Source organism: Pygocentrus nattereri, chromosome 27 (genome assembly GCF_015220715.1).
Source record: "Pygocentrus nattereri isolate fPygNat1 chromosome 27, fPygNat1.pri, whole genome shotgun sequence".
In the NCBI taxonomy this organism is placed as follows: Eukaryota; Metazoa; Chordata; class Actinopteri; order Characiformes; family Serrasalmidae; genus Pygocentrus; species Pygocentrus nattereri.
Window position 1 is genome coordinate 10,382,057 of NC_051237.1, and position 22,695 is coordinate 10,404,751.

The 22,695-nt window shown below is 41.3% G+C and overlaps 3 protein-coding genes across 7 annotated transcripts in view; all 3 read left to right on the plus strand.

Annotated features, from left to right (window-relative positions):
* Positions 1-32: 32 nt before the first annotated feature.
* matn1 (matrilin 1) lies at positions 33-9,334 on the plus strand. Its single transcript, XM_017695960.2, has 8 exons — positions 33-1,333; positions 3,517-3,866; positions 4,416-4,638; positions 5,356-5,478; positions 6,742-7,146; positions 7,238-7,390; positions 7,470-7,550; positions 8,533-9,334. The coding sequence occupies exons 1-8, from the start codon at positions 1,252-1,254 to the stop codon at positions 8,580-8,582; spliced, it is 1,467 nt and encodes a 488-aa protein (XP_017551449.1). The 5' UTR covers positions 33-1,251; the 3' UTR covers positions 8,583-9,334.
* A 4,023-nt stretch (positions 9,335-13,357) lies between these two features.
* Positions 13,358-21,027, plus strand: sesn2 (sestrin 2). Of its 2 annotated transcripts, none has more exons than XM_017695989.2 (10): positions 13,358-13,491; positions 13,910-13,978; positions 14,416-14,604; positions 14,704-14,886; positions 15,374-15,598; positions 16,158-16,299; positions 16,404-16,516; positions 17,442-17,632; positions 18,221-18,365; positions 20,163-21,027. In XM_017695989.2, the coding sequence occupies exons 1-10, from the start codon at positions 13,486-13,488 to the stop codon at positions 20,247-20,249; spliced, it is 1,350 nt and encodes a 449-aa protein (XP_017551478.1). In that variant the 5' UTR covers positions 13,358-13,485; the 3' UTR covers positions 20,250-21,027. The 2 variants fall into 2 exon arrangements, with proteins under 2 accessions (XP_017551478.1, XP_017551489.1); XM_017696000.2 differs by having other exon boundaries at positions 14,542-14,604.
* A 1,002-nt stretch (positions 21,028-22,029) lies between these two features.
* The window catches only part of yrk (Yes-related kinase), a 28,056-nt gene continuing 27,390 nt past the window's right edge, over positions 22,030-22,695 (plus strand). For 2 of the 4 annotated variants that reach the window (XM_017696014.1, XM_017696023.1), the window contains exon 1: positions 22,033-22,227. The gene's annotated coding sequence lies outside the window, so the exon portion shown is untranslated. Of the gene's footprint in view, positions 22,228-22,695 lie in introns of all 4 variants that reach the window. The other 2 variants (XM_037535527.1, XM_017696031.1) reach the window with 2 other exon arrangements.

Here is a 22,695-nt window from a genome sequence, read left to right on the forward strand (position 1 = left end):
GCAGAAGAAGAACCTGATCCAAAACAGCCTGAAATGCTCATGTTCCTGTGATTGTTTTGTGTGTGCACGTGCATGTGCACATGTATTTGTTTGCATTTAGCCCTTTGTGAGGACCAGATGCCGTCATTATGATAGGAAAATGGTCATTTAGTACATGAGGGCAATTGGACAGTCCTCAAAATATTTTTTTTTGAAAACTGAAAAATGCAAAAGTCAAACGATTGTCTTCTGGCTTAGTGTAGGCCTGGTATTAGCCATAGTATTTCAAGTAGTGTGTTGGTGTGTGTTGTGTGTTTGTATTTTACCTTTGTGAGAACTAAATGTTGTCATTATAAAGCAGGAAGGACAGTTTTGTATGTGAGGCCATTGGGCTGTTCCTGGCCAGACTGCAGGCTGTTTTTCTTTTTTTTAACATTGTAGGCCTATATACATTTAAGCTTTGATTCAGTTTTTGGCCATTGGACTGAGTGGGCACAGGCTACCTGTGTATCAGCAGCAAGCACTTCTAAAAGAGCCCATTGACTCACTACAGACAAACCTTTGTCTATACAAATCATATACGTCAAGTCAAAGTATTATTACATATGCATAGTGAATCCTTAACGAGATCTCCACTATTTCCTAGAAGTTCTCCAGGCTCCTTTACGCTGACGTGCATGTGTGCACACAGCCATATACATATACACACTTGCAGTGAGACGCAGAGGGCACTATGTAGCATATGCAGTGTGCACATACCCACTTACAAGCTGGAACAGGGCTAGCTGTGTTACCAGGGCACTCATGCTTCCCGCACACTTCCTGCACATAAATTCCTGCGTGTGTGTGAGATTAATTTGAGAGGAAAACCGGCTAGAAAAGAGAGATTCATCTAAATGTTTATTTGAGTCCAGCCCCAATTGGAAGGCCCCTCCCCAGGCCCCAAACGAACCACGTCCACCTGGTACACATGCACACATATACTTATACACACTGCACAGATCAAGGTGTGTTTGTCTTTCCTATCCAAAATTTTTTTTGGAGCAGGTATTTCCCCCTCCTCCCTGACAAACTAACACACACACACCTTATGGAGACAGGTCCGAGAGAGGACGTCTCTGAACCTACTGTGTGTGTGTGTGTGTGTGTGTGTGTGTGTGTGTGTGTGTGTGTGTGAGTGAGTGTATTGATAACCTGAGGGTCTGTCTCTCTGTGTGAATCAGTTTGTGTCTGGTAGCCGAGCCTGTCGTTAGGACTCCCGCTGCATTCAGGATGGCGTCGCTGGCGTTTGTGATGCTGCTCTGCATTGTGGGAACACAAGCCACTGTAGACTTCAGAAATGCTGCTGCTATGGGTAAGAAAAGAAATATCACCTTTCATAATATACATTTGTGTGACTGATCTATAGAATGTGTCACTAGTCTTAGCTACAAAAGACCAGTGTGGCTGCAGATTTCTTTCCAACCAAGCAGGAGCACACCTTAGATAACTTATCAATACTTAGACCAACTGATTAAACCAGTGGAAACAGATGTGCCTCTGCTAGATTGGAATGAAAACCTGCAGCCACAACAGCCCTTAGTGGATAGGACTGGTGACCTCTGATCAAACTAATAGGCTTTGGTTCAGCACTCAGGGGATGAACACTGAGTCTGGACCTACCTCTGATTCACTCAGCATCATCACCAAAACTAATTTACTCATTAATCACTCTCCAAAGGGATATTTTAATTATGTGTATCATACTGAATGCATGCTGGGGTATTTTTTCCCTTTTTCGGCACTTATTTTATAATTTAAAGCTGAGTGAGTGCAATGGATTGAATGCAAATGATAAACTGACTCATAGTATCTTTCTGCTTCACCACTGTGAATTTTGATTGTGATTTTTGGCCTTGTCACAGTGCCTCGTCTGTGGTTATTCTAGAGATTATCTTTATTTCACCTATCAGCACATTCTAAAGATTTAATACTGTTTAATGCTGTTAAATGTTAGTGTATATATATATCGATGTTGTCGGATCAAAACCTTATATCTCCAAAATGGTAACTTTAATGTATGTCAATGGAACCAGAATTTTTTCTTTTGGTCCATCATGAAATTTGTAAACAATGTAAATGAATGGGTAATAGGTTTTTTCAAATTATGTCAAAGACTGAAAAAGGACAAAAATGGAGATAGGAGGTTTTGTTCCAACAACAGTGATATATATCTATATCTGCATCTATCTATCTATCTATCTATCTATCTATCTATCTATCTATCTATCTATCTATCTATCTATCTATCTATCTCATGACAAATGGACCAAATGCTCTAAAATTTGTTATAAAAATCAAATTTTATCAATTAGGAGGTACACGTTTTTATGTGAATCTAATCATATATGAAAGCAAGCAGAAGCTAAATTGACTCTGACACAGCCAGAGGAGCAGCTGCAGTGTTCTTTCAGTGGTAGTGAAAAAGGCTTGTCAGGGAAAATAACTTTAAGAAATTTGTTCACTTCATTGCTACAATTACATACAAAGACGTCCTTCACTCTGTGTGTGTGTGTGTAGGTATGTATATGCATCTGTGTGTGTGTGTCTACGTGCAAATATCTGTGAGTGAATGTCTAATCAATGGGTGTTATTATGAGCCGTGCCAGCACTGTACGTTTATTGAGCTGCCTGCAGACTTCACACTCAGTCTCACCCCACCAAACCCACCACCCTCCACCCAGTATCAGCCCTATCGTGTTACGCCGAACCCACACAGCTAGTCACAGTTATCTTAAGTGAATAAACCAACAGTCAATACTGAAAAGGAATACCGTGAGTGAATTAGAGCAATGTTATTTTCTTGTACTTTGCTTAATCAACTCCCTGTTTAATTTGAAACAAAACCTTCCAATTTACAAGATGTAAATTTAGGTCTCTTGAGCTTTGAGTCTTGGAAAATTCAGAATATGCCATAGATACATTTATCTTTCATTTGGTTAAGAAAGCCAGCTGGCCACTGTCTAGAGTGAATCCAAACCAAACACAGAAAACTTTTCTTGCCTCTCAAGGGTAACTTATGGACATGTCATTATCAAATATTTTTTCTTCCCCCATATGCATCCATGCCTACTACTTTGTTAATAGTACTTGGTCTATTACCTCCAATCTCATTTGGGTATCCAGTATAGTTCCAAATTATTCCAAATTAATTGAACTGAATTAAATAAAATGGAATTGTGAAGAAATTTGGAATGTCATGATGGATTGAGTAGTTAAATAAAAGCTGTGATCAGTCATTGCAAGGTCTCCTACTAATTATTTTATAGTTTTTCATTTTCTTTTCATGCCATCTTAATTTGTTCACCCCTCTAATTCAGCATATGACCACAACCACATAACTTACATATTAGTTTAATTGTAGTTCTAGTATGATAAATATTAAAATGAGTAATAAGCCTAGTGTTCAAGGTAATAAGTTATACATTATGTAAGACTAAGCCAATTTCTTCTGATTCTTTCCTTCTCCTCCCTGTGTTTCACTCCCTCTGCCTTTAGTTGCAGGGCTGTGCAACACCAAGCCCATTGACCTGGTGTTCATCATCGACAGCTCTCGGAGTGTGCGGCCCTCTGAGTTCGAACAGGTCAAGGTCTTCCTCTCCAAAGTCATAGAGGGTCTGGATGTGGGGCCTGATGCCACACGTGTGGGTGTGGTGAACTATGCCAGCCGGGTGAAGAACGAGGTGTCCCTGAAGTCCCACAAGACAAAGGCTGGCCTGATCAAGGCCGTGGCAAAGATTGAGCCGCTGTCTTCTGGCACCATGACCGGCCTGGCCATTCAGTTTGCTTTGAACGTGGCCTTCAGCGAGGGAGAGGGGGCACGCACCAAATCCCCAGATATCAGCAAGGTCAGATATACCATCTAGAGGATAAGGAAGGAATTACAGTGTATTAACACTATTATTTTTGGTCTCAAAGGTACTTATTAGTGCAGATCTATACCTATACCCCATCAGTATAATTCATCATAATCAGCTCTAAAGCTCTCCTATAGCATATATATTACAACACTTATTTGGTACCCATCACACAGCTTTTAATCAGGCTATATAAATAATACTACATTTCTGTATCACCTGATGTTCATGTATGATTTGCTACATTAATCTACTTACTAGTTAATCTACTCAGTTCTGTTTTGCACTAAACATTTCACTATCTGTATTATAGTGTGCATTTATTGGATTGTATTTGTTGATGGGCTTTGAGTCTAGTTTTTTACTTTTGTGTAGCGTAGTGTGCTCTATTTAGTCCATGTCTTGTGTTGTGTGGTCCGGTAAATCCTGGTCCTGAATGATTTGTCACACCAAGGCGCTGTAAGACCATCTGCTTGCATCTCCACCATATGTTTGCAAATGGATGGGTTGACACAAAGTTCTTCTTGACTCTTGACACAGGTGGCTATCATTGTTACGGATGGCCGGCCGCAAGATAACGTTCGTGACATTGCGGCAAGAGCACGGGAGTCAGGCATTGAGATTTTTGCTATTGGTGTGGGCCGGGTGGACATGAACACGCTGAAGCAGATGGCCAGCGAGCCTCTGGAGGAGCACACGGACTACGTGGAGAGCTACAGTCTAATCGAGAAGCTCACCAAAAAGTTCCAGGAGGCATTCTGTGGTGAGTAGAAGTAGGAGGAGAAAGGGTAATGAAAGGAGGGGTAAAGGAACGGACACCTCAGGAAGGACTGCCATCATCAAATTCTTTGTCATCAGTGTTGAAAGTTAATGTGTAGCCTACAGAGTCTGTAGTGGGCATGGGTGTTTCTGGGGGCATGCAGTCTTTTAGTGTTCTTTTCTGCCCCAGCCCCAGGAGGCAGAACTGTGCATCTCCTGTGGGGCGGGGGAGTAAAGCAGTGATGTGAATGCAGATACTGTAGGACAGTGGTTCTCAATGTTTGAAATGGGACTAAATCAAAACTACTGAAAGCTACGAATCATTACTGTTGCAAGATGTTAAGGAAAAAACATTCTTAGCATCATGCATGCTAGTATGTCTGAAAGGCTTGCTTTTCTAAATTCTCATTTGATCAGTGATCATGAAATATTCACAAAGTTGAGAACTGCTGCTGTAGTAAACTTGTATTGGAGCAACAGGCACCTGAACCCACATTATAACTCAACAAAATAATCTGCAAACTCTCAAGTGCCTGGTCCTCTGATATGTTCCAGTCTGTTTTAAAGATTTGCTGTTTTCGTGAGGGCACAGTAAATCATTAAAATGTGACACACATATTTACTCTTCCATTCTCTCTTCACATAGTTTTATTCTTTCCCTTCTAACTCACCCCATCTACCATCCTCTGTGTGTGTGTGCGTGACACCCACGGTGGCACAGTGTCCGATCTGTGCGCGACAGGTGATCATGACTGTGAGCAAATTTGCATCAGCGTGCCTGGATCTTTCAAGTGTGCCTGCAGGGAGGGCCACACACTCAAGGCAGATGGCCGTACCTGCAGTGGTGAGTATGTGGGTGCTTTGGGTAAATGTCTGTATTAAATACTTGAATAAGTGTGTGTCTTTCAAGCATGGTCACAAACCTGCACATCATTCCCACTTGCACTCTTCAGTTTACTTAAATTCATAGTAAAACAAAGAAATAAAAACAAAAAACATCTGAGAATGGATCAAAGCATATTTTAAGTGTCTGCAGTGAGGAACTAAAAATTGGAAATGAAAATGATCTAACAGACACATGTAATATCTGCACTGCCAGTGCTTTGAATGTGCTTAAGAATGTGGTTAAGCTAGTTGTCTTTCATCAAAACACAGTCAAAAAATTAGCTACATGCAAAATCTGAGTGCACATCTATTATACACTTAGTAGTAACAGTGCATTGAAAGCAGAGAAAAAGGAATAGGTTACATTGTGTGTATAAAACATATGAATAGTAATGTATCCAAGACTTCATAAAATGGTCATTACATAATACTGTTAAAGGCTCCATATCATGGAAAAACAAATATAGAGTTTTGATTTTGATTGTGTAGTAAAACATTGCTAAAGTTTTTAATGTACCCTACACTCCTCAGTTCATACATGGAAATACATGCGTAATATATCTACCTATTGAGCCTAAAATAGTTTGGCACCACCCGTTTACACTGAAGTTATAAGACATGTTTCAACTCAGATTACCTTTTAAATGGTGCTCCTTTTTGAATGGGGTTGTGTTTACATACATCTGTCTTAAAGGCACAGAAACAGCAAAAACAGCATTAAGAAGAGGTTAGAAGATCTAGATCAATTCATAATATGTCAGAGAGCATATATTACATATTGTCTATATACACAACCTAAAAATTATTTTACTGTAATTAGCTGCCTAGCATATAATAAGTATCTCCAAAAAGGCAACTTTACAGTAGAAGAGAAAAACATTCATGACTTTTACCATAAATCAACATAAAGATATTTTGTCCAAGCAAATTATTTTGGCCCATTTATCATTAATTTTTCACACAGTGTAAAGGACAGTTGTGCTGAAATGATGAAGAAAAAAAATCTTTGAAAAATCAATTTCTTGTTTTTCTAGTTGATCTAGATCTTACCTAAATTGGACTGGTTTTGCTAGACTAAGCTAGACTAATAGTGGAAGTGTGCACTGTGCAGCTGTATTATCTGCAAAGGGGATATCAGATCAAGAAAATATTGAATGGAGCATAATTATTAGATGACAGCTAAATATAGCCAATCACAAAATTGCTCTTCTCCCTGTCTCAGCCTGCAGTGATGCCACCACAGATGTAGTCTTCCTGATAGATGGCTCGAAGAGTGTGAGGCCTGAGAACTTTGAGTTGGTGAAGAAGTTTATCAATCAGATCATAGACAAGCTGGATGTGTCAGAGAGGGGAACACATGTGGGCCTGGTGCAGTACTCCAGTGCCGTAAAGCAGGAGTTCCCTCTCGGACGCTACACCACCAAGAAAGACCTGAAGGAAGCAGTGAAGAAAATGGACTACATGGAGCGTGGAACAATGACTGGCCAGGCACTCCGGTTCCTGCTGGACAACAGCTTCACACCTGGTCAGGGAGCCAGGCCAGGGGTGGCTAAGGTGGGCATAGTCTTCACCGATGGTCGATCACAGGACTACATTGGAGATGCAGCAAGAAAGGCCAAGGAAAATGGTAAATGAGCTGCACACTCAGATTAATATGGGACACAAGAGTTTAGAGAGAGTTTGCAAGAAAGTCTTACATGTTGTGGTTTGCATTTTAGGCTTCAATATGTATGCTGTGGGAGTAGGAAACGCTGTTGAGGATGAGTTGAAGGAGATCGCATCTGAACCAGCTGCTGATCATTACTTCTACACTGCCGACTTCAAAACCATGAACCAGATCGCCAAGAAGCTGCAAATCAATACTTGTCCAGGTATAACTGCTACCACAGAATCCAGACAACACAAATACCTTGACATAATAACATGCACTCATTACTCTTGTGCTTGCAGTGGAGGACCCCTGTCAATGTGATTCTATTACTAAGTTCCAGAAGAAAGTGGAGGAGGCACTACAGGCATTAACAAAGAAATATATCCTTTTCTCACATGTATGTTATATAGTTTTAGGCTTTAAGCATGTAAGTATGTGAATGTGGATTAATCCAGGGTCTGCCATTCCTGGAGAGCCAGGGTCCAGTATGATTTGGTGATTTCCCTGTACAGACTGATGAAATCAGAGTTGGGACATTACAGAATTTGATTACATATACATAATGCAGAAGTATTTGTATTCAGTCCATGTTACTTTTGAATAGGCTGTGAAATGGAGTTACTTTTTACACTTTTAGAACAGTTCATGCTCATCTTACATTTACTGGCATTCTACTGATTTTTAAATGTACCTTAATTTTCCCAAAGCCTACACCTTGAACCCAAACCTTAATCACAATCCAAAACCTAAACCTAACACATACCTTGATCATAATTCTAAATCTGGTACTAAACCCTATTCACCATAAACTGACTTTCAACAAACTGTTTGGTAATAAACTGAAGATCTGTAGATTATCTATTGGGGGTCATCCAAAGAAAGTGATCTATTGGGGGTCATTAAAAGAAACATCCTAAATGCTTACTTTAAATTCAGTGTGCACATAAATAATATTTTGTTTATATTAGCATATAAATTAAATGGAGACCTATAAGGAACAGTGTGAATTTGATTAATCTGACAACAGCAGAGTTTCTCCCATGTATCTTATTCCAGTGTATGCTATTCTAAGTGGTTACTGTTTTGTGTATTGTAATGAAACACGGTAATGAATACATATAGGGTACTGTGTTCAGTATTGAGCCATCACTACTTTTTCACTACTAATTCTGCCTGACAAGGTGTGTCAGGGAAATCACTAAACCTAACTGGACTGCAGCCCAAAAAGATGCGAGTTAAAGACCCCAGGAGTGAATAACACAACCAAATAATAGATTTGAACATATTAGATATTAGAAATGTTTTGAAATGGACTGTACAGTAATGAAAAGTTTTACAGCACTTCCTTGACAACTGTATCACTGGAAGGCGTAACAAAGAGGATCGCTGCTCTGGAGAACAAGATTGTTTAAGGGAGCGTCACCTTTTCTCACCACAACCCCACCCCTCGCACCTTTTGTAAAATACCCCTCAGTCACTTCCTGTGTCTTCTGACCTTTTTGCTTTTTTTCCCCTTTTGCTTTCATCACTAAATTCCACAGGGATGAAGCACTGATCTGATCATAACTCTTACATACCTGATTTCACCATTACAGGAAAGGGAAGAGATATATGTGAGCATTAAATAGCCTTTCCTTTGAAACCCTATGTGCATTAAATGAAACATAAGAACAATTAGGAATCCTTGCAGGAAGCGTATTGTAAGTCTTTAAAAATTCTGAATGAAAGTGCATATATGTTAAGGGTGTGCTCTACCAGTTTGTACCCTCTGTGGTGAGTTGGAAATAACAGCCAGTGGAGATTTCCCTTTCGCCCCATCTTCTCTTATTCCATCTGTCTGTAAACTTCCTTCACCTTAACTTGTGCCCAAACAAAAAGCTATCTTTTATTTTATATGAGGAATATATATATATGGTTAATTTAATACAAGATTGGACTTGAAATACATTTTCTGAAATAAAATATTCCATTAGGTATTAAACACACACACACATTCACACATGCATGCACACATACATGCGTGCGCACACAGACACACATGCACGCACGCACACACACACACACACACAGACATAGACATGGATCCACAAACACAAACACTAAACAAGCATTTAAAGACCAACCTGCTTGTTATAATTCAATAAAAATCTGTCTTGTGTCTGTATTTTTCTTCATGTGTTTGTATTTGTCAAGTGAATTTAAGCTTATTTGATAGACTAAATGAGAGAATGTTAAAATGGCCTGTTTATGACTTCATTGTGTGGTAGAGTTATATTGATATAACTTAGTGATTCATTTCCATGATTCAGTGATCAGTAAATTATTATACCAGACTGCACAGAAATGCCACAGTTGTCAGCCAGTCTGAACAGCTGGTCTGTCAGAATACTCAAAGTGTTTTCCTTACATTTATAATGATCGACAAGGCATTAAACTGGAAACATGAATCTGCTATGTGCTGAAATCAATCAGAACAAATGTTCCTAAAAATGGTCATATATTACTCACAGACCACGCAAGAAAAATAAAACAGATGAGTTTTTCGCTTGCATAGAGACATGTAGGCACATTAATAACTAACTGCAGGCAGAAGAATATGATTAGGACCCCCAGGTGCAGAAGGTTGAATGCAGTTTACAGCATGCTCTGTATCTGTGGCTGTGTGTTACACACTTGGGGGAGGAGGGTGGTGTTGTGTTGGGGGCACTTGTGCAATTAAGGTACAAGCGAGGTTTTGTCCATGAAATAAGCACTGAACAAGGTGACACGGGGCCCTAGATGACCACCACTGGCTCCTTGCTGTAAACCTGTACTAGGGCAGGTTATGGACTAACCTTAACCCTAACCCATAAAAAGGACATTATTAAAAATACATCTATTACTAATCCAATAATGATTAGACTTTTTTTTCACAGGGCCATACTGGACCAGTGCACCTACCACACATACATATGTAGTTAGGTTTGTCAGGATACATCTTTTGATGCTCCAAGGTATCAAAAGTATTTGTTATTTATTTAACAAATTTTTTTGGCATTCTGACTACTTCACTAAAGCGTGGTGATTATTACTGCAGTCCCTTCAGAGTGCTGCTCAATTCACTTTTAATGGAGGCAGTGAGATTATTAATATTTATGTTCGTCCAGACATCAAGAAGCATTAGCTAAAGTAGTTTAGCCATTCATATGTTTTTAAAGGATGACTAATTTAATCTGCCAGACTAAGCTAAATATCCGAAGCTACACTATTTTGCCATTTAACCACAACTCTTGGATTTACAAACATTTCTCCTTTGCATTTTTTTCCTCTGTCAGTCCTGGCCACTGTATACTAGTTACAGATGACTCGATCTCAGACTCTCGGAATAAGTGGATCAATACTGAATAATAATAATGTGATTTGAAGTGTGGGCCACTGTCTACGGTACTCACTGACCAATTAAACTTTATTGCTATCATAAAACCTTGTATCTCCAAAATGGTGACTTTACAGGAGAAGGAAAAAATATCCTTATCGTGCCTCACATCAGGAAGAGCCTGGGTTTGATTCCCTTCTTGACAGAGGTCCTTTCTGTGTGGGTTCTGTTCTCCTTGTGTTTGCGTAGGTTTTTGTCATAGTACAATTGATGATGCTTAATTGCCCCTAGGTGTGAGTACATGTGTGAATGTGTATGTCTGCCCTGTGATGGACTGGCGACCTGCCCAGGGTGTTTCCTGCATTCTGCCCGATGACTGCTGGGATAGGCTCCAGCACCCCCCCGCGACCCTGACGGAGAAGCGGCTTAGATAATGGATGGATGGATGGATGGACTGCTGGGATAGGCTCCAGCACCCACGCGGCCCAGGGGGATAAGTGGTTAAGATAGTGTGTGTGTGTGTGTGTGTGTGTGTGTGTGTGTGTGTGTGTGTGTGTGTGTGTGTGTGCGCGCATGTGTGTAATTCAGGACCGTTTCTGTTGGTTTGTTCATCATTCTTTTGAACACAAGGCAATAATCTGCTCATTATCATCTTTCTGCAGTTATCTGATTATTCCAGTGATCATGTATAGTACACTGCTCAAAAAATAAAGGGAACACTCAAATAACACATCCTAGATCTTAAAACAAGTCAAAATGAGGCTTAGTATTGTGTGTGGCCTCCATGTGCCTGTATGACCTCCCTACAACGCCTGGGCATGCTCCTGATGAGGTGGAGGATGGTCTCCTGAGGGATCTCCTCCCAGACCTGGACTAAAGCATCCGCCAACTCACAGACAGTCTGTGGTGCGACGTGGCGTTGGTGGATGGTGCGAGACATGATATCCCAGATGTGCTCAATCGGATTCAGGTCTGGGGAACGGGCGGGCCAGTCCATAGCTTCAATACTTTCATCTTGCAGGAACTGCTGACACACTCCAGCCACATAAAGTCTAGCATTGTCCTGCATTAGGATGAACCCAGGGCCAACCGCACCAGCATATGGTCTCACAAGGGGTCTGAGGATCTCATCTCGGTACCTAATGGCAGTCAGGCTACCTCTGGCAAGCACATGGAGGGCTGTGTGGACCTCCAAAGAAATGCCACCCCACACCATTACTGACCCACTGCCAAACCGGTCATGTTGAAGGGTGTTGCAGGCAGCAGATCGCTCTCCATGGCGTCTCCAGACAATGTCACGTTTGTCACATGTGCTCAGTGTGAACCTGCTTTCATCTGTGAAGGGCACAGGGCGCCAGTGGTGAATTTGCCAATCCTGGTGTTCTCTGGCAAATGCCAAGCCTCCTGCACGGTGTTAGGCTGTGAGCACAACCCCCTTCTGTGGACGTCGGGCCCTCATACCATCCTCATGGAGTCGGTTTCTAACCGTTTGTGCAGACACATGCACATTTGTGGCCTGCTGGAGGTCATTTGCAGGGCTCTGGCAGTGCTCCTCCTGCTCCACCTTACACAAAGGCGGCAGTAGCGGTCCTGCTGCTGGGTTGTTGCCCTCCTACGGCCTCCTCCACGTCTCCTGGTGTACTGGCCTGTCTCCTGGTAGTGCCTCCAGCCTCTGGACACTACGCTGACGGACACAGCAAACCTTCTTGCCACAGCTCGCATTGATGTGCCATCCTGGATGAGCTGCACTACCTGAGCCACTTGTGTGGGTTGTAGAGTCCGTCTCATGCTACCATGAGTGTGAAAGCACCACCAACATTCAAAAGTGACCAAAACATCGGCCAGAAAGCATAGGTACTGAGAAGTGGTCTGTGGTCCCCACCTGCAGAACCACTCTTTTATTGATTGTGTCTTGCTAATTGCCAGTAATTTCCACCTGTTGTCTATTCCATTTGCACAACAGCGTGTGAAATTGATTGTCAACCAGTGTTGCTTCCTATGTGGACAGTTTGATTTCACAGAAGTTTGATTTACTTGGAGTTATATTGTGTTGTTTAAGTGTTCCCTTTATTTTTTTGAGCAGTGTATATTTCAGTTTCTTTGATCAAACTGAGTTTCTCAGTTCGCACATATGTAAAAAGAGACCACAGTACCAGAAACCGCAAATAGCATTTAACACAGCTCCCATAAGACAGCAACAAAATACTTTTGGGACGAAGCTGAAACCAACTACATGTTTGATGAAATGAAGAATTTAAATATGCTTTGTTGTCTAGATGATGCACATTCATACTTTCTGACTCAGTGTTTTAAAACAAACAAGCATGTAGTTTTACATGCACCTTACGTTTTATTCTTTGTGGGGTTTTTTTTTTTTGGCGCGTTTTAAAGCAGAAATACAATTTTTTCCATTATTTGATCAAGGGCATGCCAGGGCATTGAACGGATTTTCTACAGTTATTGGATAAATAAGTGCATATAAACTCACTCAGTGTTTGGGAGGTTCAGTGGGTTAACTTTGATAGTTCACTTTGCTAACACCTCTGATAAACACCAGCTAGTTTAGCAAGGGCGCTCATCTCACTGAATACCAAGTCATATTGAGTGCCAGCTCGTGTTGTGGCAGTTCATTTAATACCAATACAAATGATTTAAAATATGATTCTAGCTTTGGTACAGCTGGGCATCGCGGAGGTCAGGGGCGCCGCCGACCCTGCGGCGCGGCTGCTCTCCGCCGGCTCTTGCTGCTCGGTTGCGTCACGCTGCAGGCTGAAGTGATGCAACAGCTGCGCGCTGTGAAATCAAGGAGCCCCGCCCACTCCGCGCGCACTTCCTGTTTTCAGCAGCAACAGTCCAGAGCCGATCCGAGTTAACGAAGAGCGGACTGCCGGACACACCGAGACCACCTCAGAACGCTTTCGCACCGTCTGTCGTGTTCCTACAGCACACGGTCGCGTCTGATGAAGGTGAGCTTCGTTGTCTGCTTGTCCGGGTTTAGGGTCTCACCCGGCGTTATAGGACGGTTTAACAGCACCGGTAGATGAGCGCTGAGGCGAAGGCAGCAGCAGCAGCAGCAGCAGCTGAGTCCGTGCGCAGTTGGAGCTGTCGGTGGAGACGTTGTTGTGTTCTGCAACACCTAGCTTTATTTACAGTAACTTTGATTACAGGAAAGTGTAATGTTTACGGCATAACTGTCAGCTGAGTTCAAGGGTGCTTAGAGACCAAACACTGTGCTGAAGTTGAATGAATTTGTTCGTACAGTTTCTGAAAAAGAAAAGCTAACATGGCTTAGGATGGCAGTAAAAAGCCGTTTGGCTGTATGGAAATAACCGGCACTGCTCTCCCCTTCCCTTTCTCCCTGTCTCTCCCTCCCTTTCATCCCAGGAGGAGAGTGCTGTTGAGATCCCTCAGCCTTTGTCCTCAGGGCCCAGTGCCTTCATACCAGCTGAAGTGGTGCGTATCAACAGTAAAGACAGTCCTGTTAGTCTCTTAATGGTGACTCTTCATTACATATCTTCGAGTGCTTGTTGAGTGCACCTGCCAGTGAGTTTTTCAGTGTCTTGCCCTAGTTTTTGTCCCTATGTCACTGGATATGTTAGACAACATGGAGAGCAGTTAAACTTCAGATGTTTGCTTGACTGGTTTATTTCAAACAAATTGATCTTTGGGTTACAAATGTATCTTTGAGAAGTGTAAATATTAGAAGGTTTAACATGTTTGTTTAAACATGTCAAAATTCTTTTGAAGTAGTACATTATTCATATTGTTACTTAATACTGCTGTTGTGTTTCTTGTTGTTGTTGGTGAAGAGTTGTAGTCATAATGATTCAATCTTTCTGGGCTTAGGTTTTTTAAACTTTTAAATCAGTGTCTCTTTATACCTCTGTCAGATTTTGGATGAGAGAGTCGGACAAGAGGTGATGTCAGACTCTCTGTTGTCAGTCAGTCATGCTGATCATCTTGTCGCGGTAATGCGGCTGCATCCTGACTACCTGAGCTGTTTCTTGCGCACCCAGAATGCTTTGCTGCAGCCAGATGGCCCCTTGCCGCTGTCATGGAGACACTACATTATCATCATGGTGAGAGAAGATGCCACGCTTGACATTCTCCTGATTGACTGCATATCTGTGAGTGAGTTTCTGCTTAATAGCAACATTGCCTTCTGTATGTCTACGCAGGCATCTGCACGGCATCAGTGTTCTTACCTGGTGCAGCTGCACAGCTCTGCGTTTCTCTTGGCTGGTGGTGATGTCTCATGGCTGAGAGGTCTTCACTGTGCCCCACCTAAACTCCAATGCCTGCAGACACTCAACAAACTGCTAGCTCACAGACCATGGCTTATCACCCAGGAACACATACAGGTAATGTATTTTCATATTGATTCCTCTCAGTATACAGAATATTAATAACATGTGATATTCTAATGTCTGACTTTGTATCCAGATATGTTTGTTTATATTGAACAACTATGCAGCAACTCGCACATAAACACTTGATAAAAACTGCCAAGCATAGGGGCATACTAGTGTATTAAATACCATCCATCCATCCATTTTCTAAGCCACTTCTCCGTCAGGGCCGCGGGGGGGGGGGTGCTGGAGCCTACCCCAGCAGTGTATTAAATACCACTTTACTGAAAGGAAATATTATGGTTATTGCAGTATCTTCTTATTTTTTGTTGTTATTTATTTGTTTATGTATAAAAGTACAAATAAGATGCATTATAGTGTAAAGCAGCTCACAAACAACTGACACATCTTGTCAATAATTACAGATCATGCAATCTACTTTCCGTGTTTTGGTGAACACTAGGTTTTCACCCCTTGTTTTCACCCTTTGTACACTCAGGAGCTAGTGAGTCCAGGTGCAGAGCCCCGTTGGTCATTAGCTGAGCTGATTCAAGCTGTAGTCCTCATGAGCCATGCCCACTCTCTAACATCGTTCATCTGGGGCTGTGGCATTCACCCAGAGCCTGATTGCTCAGCAGATGAGCACCTCCCTCCAGCTTCCCCTGTGGGACCCCTCTCCCGGTCACCTCCCCCTCAACAGGACGATACTACCAATCACCAGGAGGTACAGTAGTTGGACTTATTTGTTGGAGTTATTATTTAAAAGTGTGAAAATGTATGATGTTGCATCTGTCTGAAGGTGGGTTCAGTTGTATAATTTTTGGAGTGCTATAACCAACAATAACAATATTCAATAAAGTGTGCAGTTTTTTGGTAATAAAATGCGCAGGCTGTTTTCAAATGTACAATAAATGTGAAAAAAATGTCATTGACAAAAGAATTCCTAAATCCTGAACTCCAGCCTATCACTGGCATAGGTCTGCTCAGTCTGCTGTAGCAGTTTATGCAGGAAAATATGTGATTATCTTCAGAGAGTTTAGAAACATGTGTAAGTAGCTTCTCCAGCCACCTTTGGTAACGTTCAGTGAATTTTTTAGAAAGAATTCTGAAATGCTTTTAAATAATCAACTTGAACTGTGGTTTTGATAATCTAAAATACTTGGACTTGTTTCCTAAAGAATCATAAATTAATGAGATTGTTGTTTGATAATCACAAGATTTACATCCCTACACCTTAAGCTTTTTATATGAATTATTTATGTTTGTGTGTCTGTCTTTCACAGTGGACTGAGGCTGTCAATGAAGTACAGCTGTTGATGGAGAAGATGATGATGGTTCAGCAGCAAGATGAAGAGTTCACTCCAGAGGAGCTGGTTACTCGTTTTGAGCGAGAAAGGACAGAAAGTTTACTGGAACCAGCAGAAGGTACCTACTATTAATAGGTTGTTTGTGTACTACCCACATATGTACACATACACACCTCTAAACACACATCATGTACTCAAGCATTTTCTTTTTCTACCCTGCAGTGGTGCCCTTGACCCTCCCTGATTCTATCTCTCGGTTTGTTCGGGATCCAGATTTCATTTATCAGGACTTCAGTCCAAGAGGAGAGCAGTCCCCACCAACTTTGAGAGCTCAGGTGCAGTATACACACACACACACACACACACACACACACACACACACACACTAGGCCCGGACTGCTGGGGCAATTTTGTGATGGTACAGATATTAAGGTGCTAAAATCCACATAAACAACAATATAGGCTGTAATTCGTTATTGTCAAAAATTCAACTAGATCCAATATTTCAGTGCTTTACTTACTGTCATGAATGTTACTTGTCAACTATGAACTGTCAAATATGATTGTCAGTTGTCCTCTATCAATTTCTTAAACAGCAGAAACTCATAAATTCCTCAATAATATAAATGTTGGAGCACTATGGGCTGCCAGAATTTTTTGTAGTTTTTAGAAATCACTTTATCTCAATAATTAAAGTTAGGTATTTATGCAAAGATTCTTTATTTGTTCATGTATAAAAGTACAAATAAGATGCATTGTAGTGTAAAGCAGCTCACAGAATTGTGCTGATCTACAAGTATCACCTAAAAAAAAAAGTGAAAGTCAGTAATATAAATGTTGGAGCACTACAGGCTGACAGAATTCTTAGCAGTTTTCTTGGCACCAGTTTTGTTCATAGAAATCACTTTAACCTTGAATTAAAGTTAGGTATTTGTGCATTTTGCACTTTAGTATGAAGGTGTTTTGTGTTCAGATTTACTAGTTCAGCTTTTATGGGAGGATTTTCCCTTGTAACAGAGAAGTCGATTCTTTACAATGTAAAGTAAACAACTGAAACTTGGTGCTTTATCAGTAGGATATTTGCTGATTCTCCTGCAGAATTGTTTTCACCATTTGAGCAAAATCCTCTGATCTGATTTGAAGTTCCTTATGTCACAAAGGCTAATGATATATCATATCATATGATACTTTATATGATACTATATATTTGCCAAATGTTCCATCTTTCAGTGATTTGTGTAAATGTATTTGTGTGTGTAGGACTACTCGTGGGAGGACCATGGTTTCTCTCTGATGAACAGGCTGTATGGGGAAATGGCTCAGTTACTAGATGAGAAGTTTCAGGTGGTGTGTGCTCTGACATATCACACCATGGCCATGCACACACATGTGGACACCTCTACACTCCGCAAAGCACTCTGGAACTACATACACTGCATCTACGGCATCAGGTCAGTCAGATATTACTGCTAGCACAGCAGTTATGTGATTGTATTACTGTTGGAAACCCAAGAGAACTTTTCTTAGGCAGGGATTAGAGACAATACAGGGAATGTAACAGGGAAAAATCATGTAAAAATGGTTCTAAAATGTAGTTATCTGGTTAAAAACACCTTTCATTTCATTCTAGTCAAGGATTAGAATTTAAGTTTTTATTACAAACAGAAATAACATTTTCCTGTTTCTATGCACCCCAGATGATAATTGATCACAACAAAATGTTAGGCCTACACTAATAAAATAGCACCAAATCAATCACTGATCAACATGGGAAATAAAAGGTTAACCAGAGCAAAAATATAGCTGGTTATTAATCAGTGAGCAAATCACATGTTAAAATTTGAAAGTGATTTTGTTTCTGTTTTCAATTGCATTCTGTAAAAGTATTATTTGTTTTTACATGTGCTCTCTCTTAACTGCCCCTGTTCTCAGTGCATATCTGGTCAACAGAAGATTGCATTATAAAATGAAAAGTTAAATCTGATAAACTTTTTTTATCATAAGCTGAAAATGAAAACACTTATGTTTTTTGTGTGTAGGTATGATGATTATGACTATGGTGAGGTCAACCAGTTATTAGAACGTAGCCTGAAGGTGTTTGTAAAGACTGCCGCCTGCCATCCAGAGAAAACCACTCTTAGAATGTACTCCTGTTTCTGGAGGCAGTTCCGCCATTCAGAAAAGGTATGTAATGGGAAAGTGTATGCAGGGTTTTAATGAATGTTGTTTTTCTCTTAGTAGCCAGATTTCTATCCATGTTGTTTTGTGTTTTCAGCATATCGAATGAAAAAGGCGAATACAGGTACACCCCCAATTCCAGTGAAGTTGGGACATTGTGTAAAACATAAATAAAAACAAAATACAATGATGTGCAAATGCTTTTCAACCTGTATTCAATTGAATACACTACAAAGACAAGATATTTAATGTTCAAACGGATAAACTTTATTGTTTTTTGCAAATATTCACTAATTTTGAATTTGATGCCTGCAACACATTCCAAAGAAGTTGGGACAGGGGCAACAAAAACTGGGAAAGTTGAGGAATGCTAAAAGAAAACCCTTCTTTAGAACATTCCACAGGTGAACAGGTTAATGGGAAACAGGTAAGTGTCATGATTGGGTATGAAGGAAACATTCCTAAAAGGCTCAGTCGTTCACAAGCGAGGACGGGGCGAGGTTCACCACTTTGTGAACAACTGTGTGAGCAAATAGTCCAACAGTTTAAGAACATTTCTCAACATGCAATTGCAAGGAATTTAGGGATTTCATCATCTACAGTCCATAATATCATCATCTGGAGCAATCTCTGCAAGTAAGCGGCAAGGCAGGAAACCAACATTGAATGTCCATGACCTTCGATCCCTCAGGCGGCACTGCATTTAAAAACCAACATCATTCTGTAATGGATATTACCACATGGGCTCAGGAACACTTTAGAAAACCATTGTCAGTGAACACAGTTCGTCGCTCCATCTACAAGCGCAAGTTAAAACTCTGCCATGCAAAGCGAAAGCCATATATCAACAACACCCAGAAACACCGCCAGCTTCTCTGGGCCCGAGCTCATCTGAGATGGACTGAAGTGGACAAAGTGGAAAAGTGTCCTGTGGTCTGACGAGTCCACATTTCAAATTTTGTTTTTGGAAATCATGGACGTCATGTCCTCCGGGCCAAAGAGGAAAAGGACTGTCTGGATTGTTATTAGCGTAAAGTTCAAAAGCCAGCATCTCTGATGGTAAGGGGGTGTGTTAGTGCCCATGGCCTGGGTAACTTGCACATCTGTGAAGGCACCATTAATGCTGAAAGGTACATACAGGTTTTGGAGCAACATATGCTGCCATCCAAGCAGCGTCTTTTTCAGGGACGTCCTGCTTATTTCAGCAAGACAATGCCAAGCCACATTCTGCACGTGTTACAACAGCGTGGCTTCGTAGTAAAAGAGTGCGGGTACTAGACTGGCCTGGCTGCAGTCCAGACCTGTCTCCCATTGAAAATGTGTTGCACAGTATGAAGTGTTGGGCAACTGAAGTTGTACATCAAGCAAGGATGGGAAAGAATTCCACCTTCAAAGCTTCAACAAATAGTGTCCTCAGTTCCCAAATGCTTATTGAGTGTTGTTAAAAGGAAAGGTGATGTAACACAGTGATAAACATGCCCCTGTCCCAACTTCTTTGGAACGTGTTACAGGCATCAAATTCAAAAAGAGTGAATCTTTGCGAAAAACAATAAAGTTTATCCGTTTGAACATTAAAGATCTTGTCTTTTGTAGTGTATTCAATTGAATATAGGTTGAAAAGGATTTGCAAATCATCGTATTCTGTTTTTATTTATGTTTTACACAACGTCCCAACTTCATTGGAATTGGGGTTGTATATTAGGAATAAAATTGTTAAACTTTGCATAGAAATTTCTATACTTGCTTTTGTGTGCACCTGTGTTTAAAGGTGGGATCCCTCTCTCCCTCTCTCTCTATATACAGGTCCATGTAAACCTGCTACTGATGGAGGCAAAACTTCAAGCAGCTTTGCTTTATGCACTCAGAGCAATCACTCGCTACATGACCTAACGCACACATACATCCTGCTCTGTAAGCAATAAAATGGTGGGTGAACATTAAAAACATTAGACACTACTACAACCCCCAGTTTAGTCACTTCACTCACACATTAATACTCTTGTAATAAAAGCACAGACTACTTCTGTGAGCATTAGAATGATGGGTGAAGTGATTATAAAACACTACTACAAACCCCAGTTTAGTCTCACATGTGCACATGTGCAAGCTTAATGATCTTTAGTTTCTTCATTTTTTTGGTGTGATGGTTTTTCAGCTGCTGCCTGGTCATGGTTGAGATTGGGAGGCAGAGCTGATTTTTTTTTTTAATTTTTTTTGTGTAAAATCTAATCATCTCCCAGTGACCTTTTGCTTATCATACTGTGAATGTATATCTTCTTTCATGCAGTATTCTCCACACTCTCTCTGTGCGTGTGCACGTGAGCTGATGAATGTATAGCTGAGAGAGGTCCTTAGCACAATGTCTTCACGCTGCCTCTGACTTCTATGGCAGTGGTTTCTAATCCAGTCCTCTGGGAACCCTGGGTGGTCCAGATTTCTGCTCTGTCTCAGCTCCCAGCACACCTGTACCATGAATGCAGTGTTGTGGCTGTCTGGTTGAGGTGCACTGGATGTTGGGAGCAAAATTGTGGAGCATGTGTCTCTGAGGACTGGATTGGGTAAACACTGGCTTGTGGTACTTGCCTTCTGGTCTCTAGCTGGCCAGCTTGTTGGGGCGGGGCGGGGGGCACATTTTGTTTGTGTTTTGGTGGAACATCTTAATTGTATTTTTATGTCAAATAAAGTATATTTTTTACATTGTGTGATGTTTTAATTATGCATGTAGTTTTGAAACTGTCGAGAGATCAAACAGTTTAACAAAGGACAAAATACATTTATCATTACTTCCTGCATGAAAGTGCATTCAGTTTATTAGAAACACCTACATTTTAGAATGTAGGGTACTGGTACAGTTAAAGTACAGTTTGTGTTAGTTGGTCACAAGTCCCTTGTCATTTTCTGTCTACAGAGTTGGTGACAGACTTCTGACCGCTTCAACCCAACTGTTCTTAATGAACTCACAGCTCACACTGCTATATTAATGCCACTGTGCAGAGAATAGTTGACCATCAAATACAATCTGATCAGTGGTGGTCTTGTGGCCAGGAACTGACCAGTGGAGGATGGGGCAGAGAGTGGTTGATGAATTGTGAATGACCACAGATAAGCCACAGTTTTATATACATAGATGAAACTTATACCGTGGCCAGCAAGTGGGTGTATAAATTAGATGGTTCTACTGAGTTGAATATAAATGTATTTACATGACTACCCAAGTACGATACATTATAATAAAATTATATATAATGTAATATAATAATAATAAAAAAAATGTAAATAGCAAGAAATAAATGTCGCAGTTGCGGTGTTTGGCCACTGGAGGGCATAACAGCATAACATGATAGATAAATAGATCAACTGCCTCAAAACATTTACAACGATGCAAAAAAACAGCTTTTATTGAATAAAACCTCTTTTCAGTAAAAGCTGCCTGTCAGTAACAGCACTGAGTGAAGGTCTGCTGTTTCACAGTGATTGTTATCCTCCTCGTCTCCGTTGTAGTTTATAAGTCACTAATAAACTGAATGAAGTGACCAAGCGTTACGAGTTTTGAGACTTTTGGACAAAACAGTGCAGTGTGCGCAGCTCTGTCCCGGATCGGGGGTGTGGTGTTGGTGATGTTGGCCGTGTTGGCGTCGTGTGCGATGAGGGAAGCTGAGACCGCCCTCGCACACGCGCTGGACAAGAAGAGCGCGCGCACAATTCAACCCTTCCGGACAGGGCGCGAGCGCATCCGCGGTCAGCTGTGCGGCTCTGAGCGCCGCCTTTCATTCTCCGCGGTGACGAGCGAAACGGCAAGTGCGCGTCGTCTGTTCGGGCAAACGACGGCAAATCTCTGCGATTCCCGCAGCCGCGAGGATTCACTCAGGTGAGCGATAATGATGACAGCGTGTGATTCGTCTGCGCGTCTTAATGTCAGATAGTGAGACGAAACCGCGAGGCGCCGGTGTCCTGAGAGAGATGAAGTGTCTTCTTATTCTGCCTGCTCTCATTATTTGCTGTAAAACTGGCCTGTTTCTTTCTCGCGGGGCAACTTCCCTGTTGGGCTGTAGTCTAATCTGTGATCATGCACGATGAAGCGAGTTGGCTTCCTATTCGCCAGCTTCTTAGTCCATTTCCCGTTCCACCTTAAATTGTGCAGCGGTGTGTTCTGCAGCAGTTGCATTGCAGAGTGTAGCTGCTGCACCATTTAAGGTGGAACGGGAAATCGAGCGAGAAGCTTATTTCAGTTTCGTCAAAGTGTTATTCTGCTCGGCCTGTATACAGTAGGTACAGCTAGGATTTTCTTCAGCATCTGAAAGTTAACGCAGTGCATCCACATATAACCACTGCCTCA

Excerpts from the sequence above, each read along its gene's own strand:
- sesn2 (XM_017695989.2), top strand. Across the intron at positions 14,887-15,373 it reads TCACCCAGGAACACATACAG|GAGCTAGTGAGTCCAGGTGC; the intron begins GTAATGTATTTT and ends TTGTACACTCAG. Across the intron at positions 18,366-20,162 it reads AGTTCCGCCATTCAGAAAAG|GTCCATGTAAACCTGCTACT; the intron begins GTATGTAATGGG and ends CTCTATATACAG.
- matn1 (XM_017695960.2), top strand. The coding sequence starts at position 1,252 with ATGGCGTCGCTGGCGTTTGTGATGCTGCTCTGCATTGTGGGAACACAA. Across the intron at positions 1,334-3,516 it reads CAGAAATGCTGCTGCTATGG|TTGCAGGGCTGTGCAACACC; the intron begins GTAAGAAAAGAA and ends CTCTGCCTTTAG. Across the intron at positions 7,551-8,532 it reads ACAGGCATTAACAAAGAAAT|TGGAAGGCGTAACAAAGAGG; the intron begins ATATCCTTTTCT and ends CAACTGTATCAC.